Genomic DNA, 10,816 nt, shown 5'->3' with positions numbered 1-10,816 from the left:
AAACTCTTGTTCTTGTTTTTGGTGTACAAAAGAGTGAGATGAGTGATGGTATTTATAGTGAACAACAATACATAAAATAACAAAGATAGTGCTTAATTTGGTAAATGAGTGGGTGATCATAGTGTTTGATGAGTAGATGATCATAGTGCTTGAGTTGGTAAAGGAGTGGATGATCATAGTGCTTGAGTTTGGTAAAGAATTGGATGATCATTTCAATGCTTAATTTATAACATCATTAATATTTTTATTATTATTTTATACACAATTTAGTTATTTAATTAGTTTTAAAAATTTAAATAAAAGCAACCTATATCATAACGACATGTGTCTTCATAGTTGCCTCTCGTTAATCTCACTTCTTCTTTCTTTCTTTTTAAACTTTTAATATCTTTTTTTAATTTGTGAAAAACATTGTGAGAGATTTGCGCTGCGAGTGCCCTTAGGACATTATTAGTGGTAAAATAACAAATAGAGTTTTTCATTAATATTTTTATTATTATTTTGTACACAATTTAATTATTTAATTAGTTTTAAAAATTTAAATAAAAGCAACCTATATCATAATGTCATGTGTATTCATAGTCTCTTTACAAAAGTTGAGAGTTTCTTCCCCCCTCACGAGTCTCTCTTCCTCTTTCTTCCTTTTTACATTTCTAATATTTTTTAATTTGTGAAAAACGATGCGAAGGAGGCTGTGAATGCTCTTATACTTTGCTTCACTGTTTATAATGTATTTTTTTTGACAAAGGCTCACTGTTTATAATATTTTATCATTGATTTCATAAGTTTTTCATTCTCTTATATATTATAGATTAAACAAATACATCATGGTTTTAATAACTTCACACAACATTTAACTTTTTCATTATAAAGAAAGATTATTTTATTTATATCCCCAATACATCCTTGTCTTATATATGTTTCAAATTTGAATCCATTTCAAAAATTAATAAATGATATTAAAATAATTAAAAATGGCCACATAAATTTTAATTCTCAGTTTTTTTTTCTTATAAAAGAAACCCCCAAAATTGCATTCTAAACAAAATTTTCATTTATTTTTTTGACATCAACAAAATTTTCATATTTAAACAACCTATTCTTAACTTATTTAAAAACTATGTTTAACATCTGTATTATTAAAGCAGGATCCTATTGTCTTTTTTACCTTAGTCTGTCTTTTCTTTACTAATATTGCATGTTTCATTAAAGACAATCAAGTAATATTAATAACACATCTATATTGGGCTATTTTTTTCGGATTCAGCCTACTGTCCACATCAGATCTCTCTTGAGCCATTTGAGCCGATTAAGAAATCAGATCCAATTCTCACATTTTTTTTTCCTTTGGGCCTTTGAGTTCAAGTTCAAATAATATTTTTTCAACCATTCTTAATTATTTTTTTTTCTTTTTTTAATATAATTTAAGCATTCATAAAAAAATTGATTTTTGCATTGAAAAGTATAAATCTTTATTAAAAGTAATATAATTATTTTTATTAAAAATATTAACCACATAATAAAATTAATTTATCAGAGTTATACCAACTTAATTCATTAAAAAAATAAAGTTTATTTTTTTAAACATAAATAGTCATTTAACATGAAACACGATAAAGAAGGATAAAAATTTAAGTCTTTTATAAAATAAAACACAAATATATGAAATATGACATTTACTAAATATTTGTCAATTGAAAAAAAAAAGGAAAATAAACCTGCGTTTTCATCAAAATCTAGTTTATAGTTAACTCGGAAACATGTTCTGAAGAGTTCAAATTCCTTTCTAAAAGATTCTAATTCCTTTCCGAAGGGTATCATGTAAATCCTTGCTTACTATTTGTTGAAACACTATTTGTTGAAACTGGAGAAAATATATCAGATGTAACAAATTCTTGTTATTAGGCATGCCATTACTTCAAAAAAGAACAACAATAACAATGTCTGCAGCAAAAATATAATTAAAGAAAAAAACGAGAAGCGGAGCCATTTGGCAATTCTTGATTTCAAGTTGGATATCATGATGCTCTCGTTGTTTCCAAGAACTTGCATTATTATGATAACTGTTTCTTTTCCTTTTTTTTGTTTACCATATGTTTACTGTTCTACAAGAAAATTTAACATGATCCATAACTTAATTTTATTAAATTTTATGATAGGTGATGACACAATTATATGGGTGTGTATCATCCTAGAACAAGACTGTGTTCCTTAGTCGAGCAACACCACATTTAGTTAGTGGAGGAAAAAGCAAGATGCAGATATATAACAACTAGACATCTCTAACTCAAGGTGAGTGACTGTAATCTAACAATACTAAAAGTTATATATACTTAATAGCTAAGATGTCCAAATAAGAAGAAAAAAATCTTTCAATCATATACAACCATGTCATATATTTTGGCAGACAAACACGGCCGAAAAATATAATCAGAAAACTAATACTATGCTTTTTACCTTTCCTCTCTCTCACTTTCTTCGCAAACAAATCGTCACTCTGGTACCTTTCTCCATTATTGCCTTCTACAATTAAAGAACATAAAGTATTGAACCCTCTTCATAACCTAACTATATAACCCAAGATCAACCATGAGATTGATTCTTTACATCGGTTTCATTGGATCCCATCTCCCAATTTTTATAAAAAGCTTTGTTATCAATAAAAAAGTATTTAAAAACATCCAAACAACTTTGATCAAAACAAAAAATTTCGATAAATATAAGCAAAAACAAAACAAAACAAAAGCAAAAATTAGTATTTTTAGAAGAAAATATTTTGGATTTGAAGGCTATGAAAGTTTCAGTTATTTGATTATCAAAATTAGATTATGAAAGTGAATGATTATCTAGAAACATCATAATTTTAGATTAGGGAAAAAAGAAATCTCCTAATTTTTAGATTATCTACAAAAATCACTATTTTGCATTTTGAAAAAGATAATCAAGTATGGTCATTTACTTTTCTCAGTCATATATATATATCTAACACAAAGAGATATCATCACTCTGTTATCGAAGTTCTACATCACTGTTGTGTATAGAGACACAACAATATATCACTTAAGTCAACACTAGCTTTGTCTTTGTCTGATGAAACACACATTGCAGTCAATAGAATTGATGGTGACTTGATTGGTATCGAAACCTTCAAATGTGAAGCCAGTGTGCTAACTAAGATCCATCATCCCAATTTTGTGGTTCTCCTAGGGTACTGTATCGAAGGAGAAGAGAAATTACTGGTTTCTCAGTTTATGCATCAATGCCCGTTGAGCAAACACCTCTATCACTGGTTTATCAGTCAAAAGTCATGAATTGTTTGTGAATCACATTAAACAACCAACCAAACAATGGCTAGTAGTAGTAAGCAGAAACTTTCAAGTTCCGTCTCGTATTCGTTGAGATTCTTGTAATGGTAAGTCTAACAGATCCCTCATTTTTATATTTTTTTATCATTTAAATACGTTAAAACTTTTGAAATTGTTATTCGGTCCACATCTCCTCAATATCAAAAGGTTATATACATTATCAAGTACTATCGCGTCATTTTATTTAGTTTTTCAAGATAATCATGTTTCTCAAAATCCAATCATAGGAATAAACCAGTCAAGAGATCAATTTGGGCAAGAGTTGAAACTGAATACCAAAATTCTGAGATTTTCAGCCATCAACCAAGACCAAAAAGATCTTTACAAACTCGAATGACTACAATTCTTTCAGCTGTCTCCAGATATTTACTATGTTTTATAAATTTATTGTAAATATTAATTTATTTAATCTTTTCTCATTATTTTAATTAGTTGAACCAAGCAAAGATGTTATTAGCCCAATATGTCAAATATAAGAGATGCTTTAAATTCGATGGTCTATCCTCATAGGCATGGAAAAATTTACAAATAACAACGGTAATGCACCTGGTGCATTCCAAGAAGAAGGTCGTAATATTACATAATCTCCATCATTTTCAGTTAATCCCGAGTCATCACCATCTCCAGGTATGAATTCATTTGATCTAAATATAAATTCCAAAGAAGGCACTTGTAATTTATCTTCAAGACCTATGGGTTTGAAGAAAGCAAAGAGAAAACTAAAATCTGAAGAACAATTTAAACAGTTGATGGAACAAAATGATAAAATTCTCAAAGCTATAACGAAAAGCAATTCTGAACAAAATAAAATTCAAAGACAAAAGATCGAGGTAGCAAAAATAAAAGAAAAGAATAAAATATTAATTATTCGCAGATTTGAATTCCATAACTGGAAATAAAAAAAAAACTAAAAAAGAACAAGCTCGCACAAGTCAATCTAACGAACAAGGAGAAGGTGTCCAATACCAATATCATGGATCACAATATCGAACATCACAATATCAAGGTGATCAAACTGAAGGAGAACCATCTTAAAGAGAAGAAGTTCAAGATGAAAATCAAATGTCACTAAATCATCAAGAAGATTATACCCCGTATTATAATTATAGTGATGGAGCTGATAATAATTTTCTGGACTATTAGATTATTATGTTAGTTTATTTGATGTTTTCCAAAGTTTTTTTTTTTTTTTGCAAATTTATTTTGTTGTATGCTACAGAACGTGAGGAACAACCTAGTGTATCCTCCTCCTCCTCGGTACACTCTTGCTTCGCTACCTCAGAAACCAACAGAGCCTAACTTCACCGTAGATCATACAAGTGAGTCCCCTTAGATGTCTCAAGTAACCTATGATAATGCGTATTGCTTGGCACCATGGTTTCCTAAAACAAAAGCAATAAATATGATATTGCTTTTGGAATAAGGTGCTCTTATTGTAAAATAATACTCTCTTTTTCCGAAGATATCGTCTTGTTTATTCATGATTATTAATACGAAAATCTCTAAACCATATTTATACTCTCTTTATTGCCGACCAACTATGTAATCCACACTTATTATAATACCGGAGAAAGATTCTCTTCCCCCGGCACAAAACTTGTTTGTTACACATGCAAAATTGAAAATGGAGATACAGCAAGCCACAATCTATCTCCAAGTAAACAAACTCAGGTAGAGAAAACAAACACCACCACAAAAAATCACATGCCTATTTTTGATTCTGACCCCATGTCATATTGTTCAATCTTACTGCGGAGGGTAATAATAAGGTCACGTGCATCGTCCAAGAGCTTCCACACGTCTAGTTTCCCAACCATACTGTGACACTCTCCCAATATCTCCTCCACGCTATTATACTTCTCTATTATAACTTTCCTCCTCTGCAACACCGAAGCTGCTATCACATACAGCAACAGATCATCCGTAGGAGGAGCTTGATGCTTTATTCTACTGCTCCAAGAAGACTTCCCAACCCCAGCTCTCACCGTAGCTTGCTCCGCCCACATCACTTCCCAGAGAAACAGCGTCTGCTCCAGCGTCAGCTCTCTTCTAAACATCACAAGCACCATTCTGTAAACGAAGAAACAATCCTCCGCCTTGACTTTCTCAAGGTGCTTGTAGAGCCGCGAGTCTTTGCATTCGATGATCTTCGAGACTATGCCGAGCTGCCTCGTGATCCCAACTTCGTCGACCCTGAAGTTCTGACGAGCCTTCTTCATGAACCCCACGAAACACCAGAAGGCCTCGTGGTCTTCGGGGATGACTGTGAGTATTGGGGAGAGAAGGTCGCTCATCCCTTGGCAGTAGCCTATCTCGGGGTCGTGCAAGGCGTAGGCTTCGAGGATGGCCACGAGGCGCGCGGCGTGAAAGATCTTCCACGGTTCTAAGTGGGCGTAGTCTTTTAGACTAACCGCTGCAGCTGCGCGACGCGCTTTGGCTTGTGATACTAAGGCTTGGAATGGGGAGTATGGGAACCATTCTGTGTCGGCGCGGACGGCGTCTAGGCGGATTATACGCTGCCAAGTAACAAAATCCTCTTTGGTGCGGGATGTATTATTATATATGCTTGATGGAGAAGTACTATTGTCATCTCTCCCTTGAGTAGAAGGAAAGGCGTGAACGGAGTTGTTATCGTCTGAAGAATCTGAGTCTGAAGACTCGGAGTTCACGTGTGTTGAGCCAGTGTAGTTTATGTCAAGAGTACATGAGACGTCGTCACTCATGTACCCAATATCTTCTGTGTTTTCTTTGTCGCTAGAGAGTGACTCATCAGAGCAGGAACTGTCAGTGTCTTGCGGAAAAGACCAACCGTTATGCTTGTCTTGAGGAGGTTTATTGATCTTGTTTAACTTGAACTCGCAGCTGTCTTGTCTTTGAAGCCTTTTGCATTTCCTGCGTAGTCTCTCGTACACTTTTCTGCATTTGAAAGGTTAGGTAAATTGAAGCCACAGATGAGAAGAAAAGGAATGATTAAGCTGAGATTCATATGTTTCTCACCTTCGCTGAGTTCTTGTAGCACCTCTCTCTTCTTTGGAACTATTGAAATCACACCTGTTTGTAGGAAAGAAAATAAATAAAAGGCAAGTGAGAAGCAACATAATCAATAACATTTTAAACCAGAACTTAACCAGACAATGTCCTTGATATCAACACATGAAAAGAAACAAAGTTAACTGCCATACGTAAAAGTGATTTGAATGTGTGTACTTACACTCCAAGAAGGAAAGGCCACACCTCTGACCGGATGCTAGGATCAATGCCCTACAAGAGAACATAAGAAAATTGAATATTCCATAAACATTTGTGAAAACACTATCATCAAACTTCACAAAGGCTATGGGAGCTTTGACTCACTCTGCTCCTGACTTTCTTCAACAAACCAACTCCTCTCTTCCGAAGTCTACCATCAGGGGTGAAGAAGCTTTTCCACCGTTGAAGCGTGAGGGGCTTTTTCCGTTTAAACCGTGACCACGGTGATTTTAGTCGATGCCTGAATAGAAAAATTGAAATTAAACATGGAGCATAAACAAGACATGACGAAAGAGCAACACTACAAGCAAGTTAGGCTCGAATCACAACAGGTTCAAGTTTGGTCCCATTAGGACAACAAAAAAAGTGTGACGAAAACCAAATCACTTTTTAAAGTAGATAAAGACAAAAAGCCTTGTAATAAAAAGCAATGCACTTTATTTTGATCAAGACTCATCTAACAAGCAATCAACCGCAAAGAGACTGACATTGATAGAGAGAGAGAGAGAGAGAGGGATCAAAAAGACTCACGGATTGGAGGAGGAAGAAGAAGATTTTGCGGGAGATGAAGAAGTGACAAGGACGAGAGCAGAACGCAAGTGAGTCCATGGAGAAGATGAAGACGAGGGAGTAGAGAATAATGGCGACGAAGGATTTGGAAAAGAAGACCGCGTTTGAATCCGTCGAAGAGCTTTCATCGAACCTATTAGCTTGAGAACTAGCTCTTCCGCTTCTCTCTCTCTCTCTAGAAAGTTGAGATCTTTATCTTTATCTCTCTCCTTCTCTCTAAGTCAATTCAGAGTAAAGAAGAAGGAGTCTTCATGCCTCCTATTTATTTGCCTTCGTAAAGTTCAATATAGTTGAGATGTGACCCACCACGTACAGAAAATAACCGACATTTTTACATATTATTACTTTTTCTTATTTATTAAGTCATTCATCTTTTTCTTTCTACCAACACACATTGACTAAGTTCAAATTTTTGTTTATGTTCTAGATGATGTTGAAGCCTATAATAGTGATGTTTTTATTATCATCTGACTCCCATAATGATTTTTTTAGATTTTCTTCTTTTTCTTTTATGACCAAATTCATTGTAAATAATACATTGTTTGATCTTTACCCATATATCTTTCCAACTATAGTCTAAGTCTTTTCCTTGCCATTAATTCCTCATTCAGATTACATTGTTTAAATTTAGAAAAAATAAATTAATAAATATAATAAATGATATGAAATTCTAGTAGTCAACTAAATATACAATCTATAATACTTGTCCATATTTCCTTAAATATATTGTACTTACTGATGATGATCATTACTTTTTCCGTTTCATTTTAATTGTCGTTGAATAATTTTAATTTTTTTGTTATCATAAGTGTCTGTGCCATATTTTCAATGTGTATGTTTTCTAGTTTTCCACTTTTATCTCTATTTTTAGTTTATTAACTAATAAAGTCAAATAAAACACTTTATTAATTAGGAGTATAGAAAATTTAAAGATTTTCTTAATATACGTGAATAAACCTTAAACCTTAAACGATACTCCCTCAATTTTGTTTTGTAAGTCGTTTTAGAAATTTTGTTTTGGGTCAAAATAATTATAAACAACTTATGATAACTATTGGCTCTATCTACCCTTAAATTTAAAGCATTTTCTAGAGTTAATAATTTTAAGGTGCATATTAAATTAACTAAGAAGAATAATAATATATACATTATCTTAACTGTCTTAAATCGTGTGAAATCCACTAAAACGACTTGCAAAACAAAATAGAGGGAATAGATAAAATGAAATGAAAAGACTAATAAATTTTTGGCCGACAAAAAAATTATGATAAATAAATATTTAAATGATTTTTAGTTTATGTTTAAAAAAAAAAACTATTTTTTATCCTTCTTTTTTATTTTCATCACCATTTCTTTTGTTTTTACTATCAGATCTCGGCTTTACACAAACTACCATCAAATTTTATATATTTATTTTCCATCTCAGACTACTCATTGTGTATCACACACTACAACTCAGTCAAAACTGGTTGAGAATAACATGGTTTTCAAACATAAGATCAAATGGTTGCAGAATCCAAACAAGTTCAGATTAGATTTGCATTCAACCCCTCTCATCATCTTCTGCTTTTATTACAACAGCCTCTCCCACAACATATGGAGATAACCAGCGAGTTAACCACTCGACTAAACAACCCAAAAGGCAAACCAAACCAGAGTAGTTTACTCACATTGACAAGTTATAAAAGTCTAGAGCTTCGAAGAAGCTGGTTTATCAAGGAACCAAACAAGCTCCTCTTCAGCAGAAACCGAACCCGCAGGCACACTCCCAGTCTTGTTCAGAGCCATCTGCACAGGCTCGGCTTTCCCAGAACCGCAGACCACTAGAGCCACATGCGCAGAGGAGTTGATAACCGGGAACGTGAACGTGATTCTCTCAGACGGAGGCTTTGGAGAGTCGGTGATGGAAGCCACCCACTTCTCGTTCTCGCTGCAGAGACCGTGTCCTGGGAATAGCGACGCCACGTGGCCGTCAGGGCCCATGCCGAGAAGCATGAGGTCGAACTTGGGGAAGCCGGTTGAGTCAGATACGCGGAGGACGTTGGTTTTGACCAAGTGTTTGAGGCATGTCTCGTAGTCATCGGCTGCAGCCTCGGCGGAGAGGGAGTCGTTGATTGCGTATACGTTGCCAGGAGGGATAGGAACCTGGTGAGAAAAGTGAAGCAAGTGTTTAGCTGCTGAGTCTTGATCATGTGAGAGAGGAAGAGTGGAATGTTTGAGTACCTTGGAGAGGAAACTATCATAAGCAAGTTTGTAGTTGCTGTCTTCGTGATGCTTGGGAACAACCCTCTCGTCCACCCAGAAGAAGTGCCACCTTGACCAATCGATTGAATCAACCTCTACTAACTTCCTGAAATGCCATTCCCATCACAAGTAAAGCATTAGTGAGTCTAAATGCTAAAGCTATGTTCTTGATTTAGCCATAACTACTAAAGCAAATCTGAAAGCTCGTGGCTTTGAATCGAAAGCAGGTAATACACACAGATCAGACACATACCGGAGGGATTTGATTAAGGAGCCGCCAGAGACGACGACAGTGAAAGCGCCTCTCTCCTTGCAAAACTTGTCGGAGAGATCCGCTGTGTATTTGGCCAAATCAATCGCGAGATTCTCCTCGGTGTCGAAGATCTCCACTCTCTTCTTATTCTCCTCTTTCCCCGTTTGCGACGCCGTGGTAGCCATGCTCCTCACTCCCGACAACTTTCTCCGACTGTCACCTACTCTCCTGATAGATCCACTTCCGATCGACGAAACCGATAACAAAGGAGACGGAGTAGAAGGGGAAGAACAAGTCAGATTCTTCGGGAAGAAAGGTGAGAGAGAATCTGATCGAGATGGGAAGTTGGTGGGGGAAGAGAAGAGAATCGAGCGAAGGAAACAAGAAGAAGAAGAAGCCATGGAGACAAAAAAGTGTGAGCTTTTTTATAGGTAAACTGAGTAACTTTGACTTTGCGGAGTTAGGACAAGTGGATTAATAGCCCGACCAAACTTGGACCGAACCGGTTCGTTTATATAGATAAACCGTGTAAAAACCACAACCCAACTATTTGATCATGTTAGTTAAGTTGATAAAACCGGTTTGGTTTCAGTCTAAATCACCCTATAAAGCAACTATACCAAACCTGTTAATGAAAATACTTTGATAACAGTAGAAAAAAAAAAGATGTATGTAGTATTATTGTAAACCAAATGAGAGATCACCACTCTAAACCGGGATCAACCAATTTTTATTATTACTTTATTAGAACATAGACAAGAGACATACAAACAAAGATGTTTTGATACATTCACACACAAATATTCAATTCAAAGTTTCTCATTTAGATTTGAACTTCCTGAAAAAAAAATTCCATAGAGCACATCTAATACATTCTTTTGTTAAAAAAAAAAGAAGGTTTCCAGGTGGAATTTCCTCTATTCCTTTTCTTCTTTTGTTATAACTAGATACATACATAAAATTGACGCGGGAAAGCAAAAAAGTTGTAAAGTCTCTACGATATTTATTGTTAAATTGCTTCATTGCATTATTTAAACTATTTGTGTAATTCTATTATTCACATTTTTTATTTCTGTAAATGAAAATAAAAAGAGATTGTTTTTAATAAAAAGAGATTGTTTTTATTCAGGCTCAA

General features: G+C 34.4%; 2 protein-coding genes and 1 pseudogene across 2 annotated transcripts; 1 reads left to right on the top strand and 2 right to left on the bottom strand.

Moving 5' to 3' along the window:
- The first annotated feature begins 3,347 nt into the window (after window positions 1-3,347).
- LOC106303237 lies at window positions 3,348-4,508 on the top strand (annotated as a pseudogene).
- Window positions 4,509-4,888: 380 nt separating this feature from the next.
- LOC106304546 (GTPase-activating protein GYP7) lies at window positions 4,889-7,503 on the bottom strand. The gene is made up of 5 exons (XM_013740947.1): window positions 7,146-7,503; window positions 6,720-6,855; window positions 6,577-6,626; window positions 6,363-6,416; window positions 4,889-6,281 (listed from the first exon to the last, which is right to left on the bottom strand). The coding sequence occupies exons 1-5, from the start codon at window positions 7,310-7,312 to the stop codon at window positions 5,066-5,068; spliced, it is 1,623 nt and encodes a 540-aa protein (XP_013596401.1). The 5' UTR covers window positions 7,313-7,503; the 3' UTR covers window positions 4,889-5,065.
- A 1,150-nt stretch (window positions 7,504-8,653) lies between these two features.
- On the bottom strand, window positions 8,654-10,137 carry LOC106301403 (probable 6-phosphogluconolactonase 5, chloroplastic). The gene is made up of 3 exons (XM_013737791.1): window positions 9,682-10,137; window positions 9,408-9,534; window positions 8,654-9,329 (listed from the first exon to the last, which is right to left on the bottom strand). Exons 1-3 carry the CDS (start codon window positions 10,080-10,082, stop codon window positions 8,874-8,876), a joined length of 984 nt encoding a protein of 327 aa, XP_013593245.1. The 5' UTR covers window positions 10,083-10,137; the 3' UTR covers window positions 8,654-8,873.
- Window positions 10,138-10,816: the final 679 nt, after the last annotated feature.

This window comes from Brassica oleracea, chromosome C7 (genome assembly GCF_000695525.1).
Source record: "Brassica oleracea var. oleracea cultivar TO1000 chromosome C7, BOL, whole genome shotgun sequence".
Lineage (NCBI taxonomy): Eukaryota > Viridiplantae > Streptophyta > Magnoliopsida > Brassicales > Brassicaceae > Brassica > Brassica oleracea.
The sequence above is the reverse complement of the archived record's forward strand: the minus strand, read 5'-3'. Positions and strand labels throughout refer to the sequence as shown.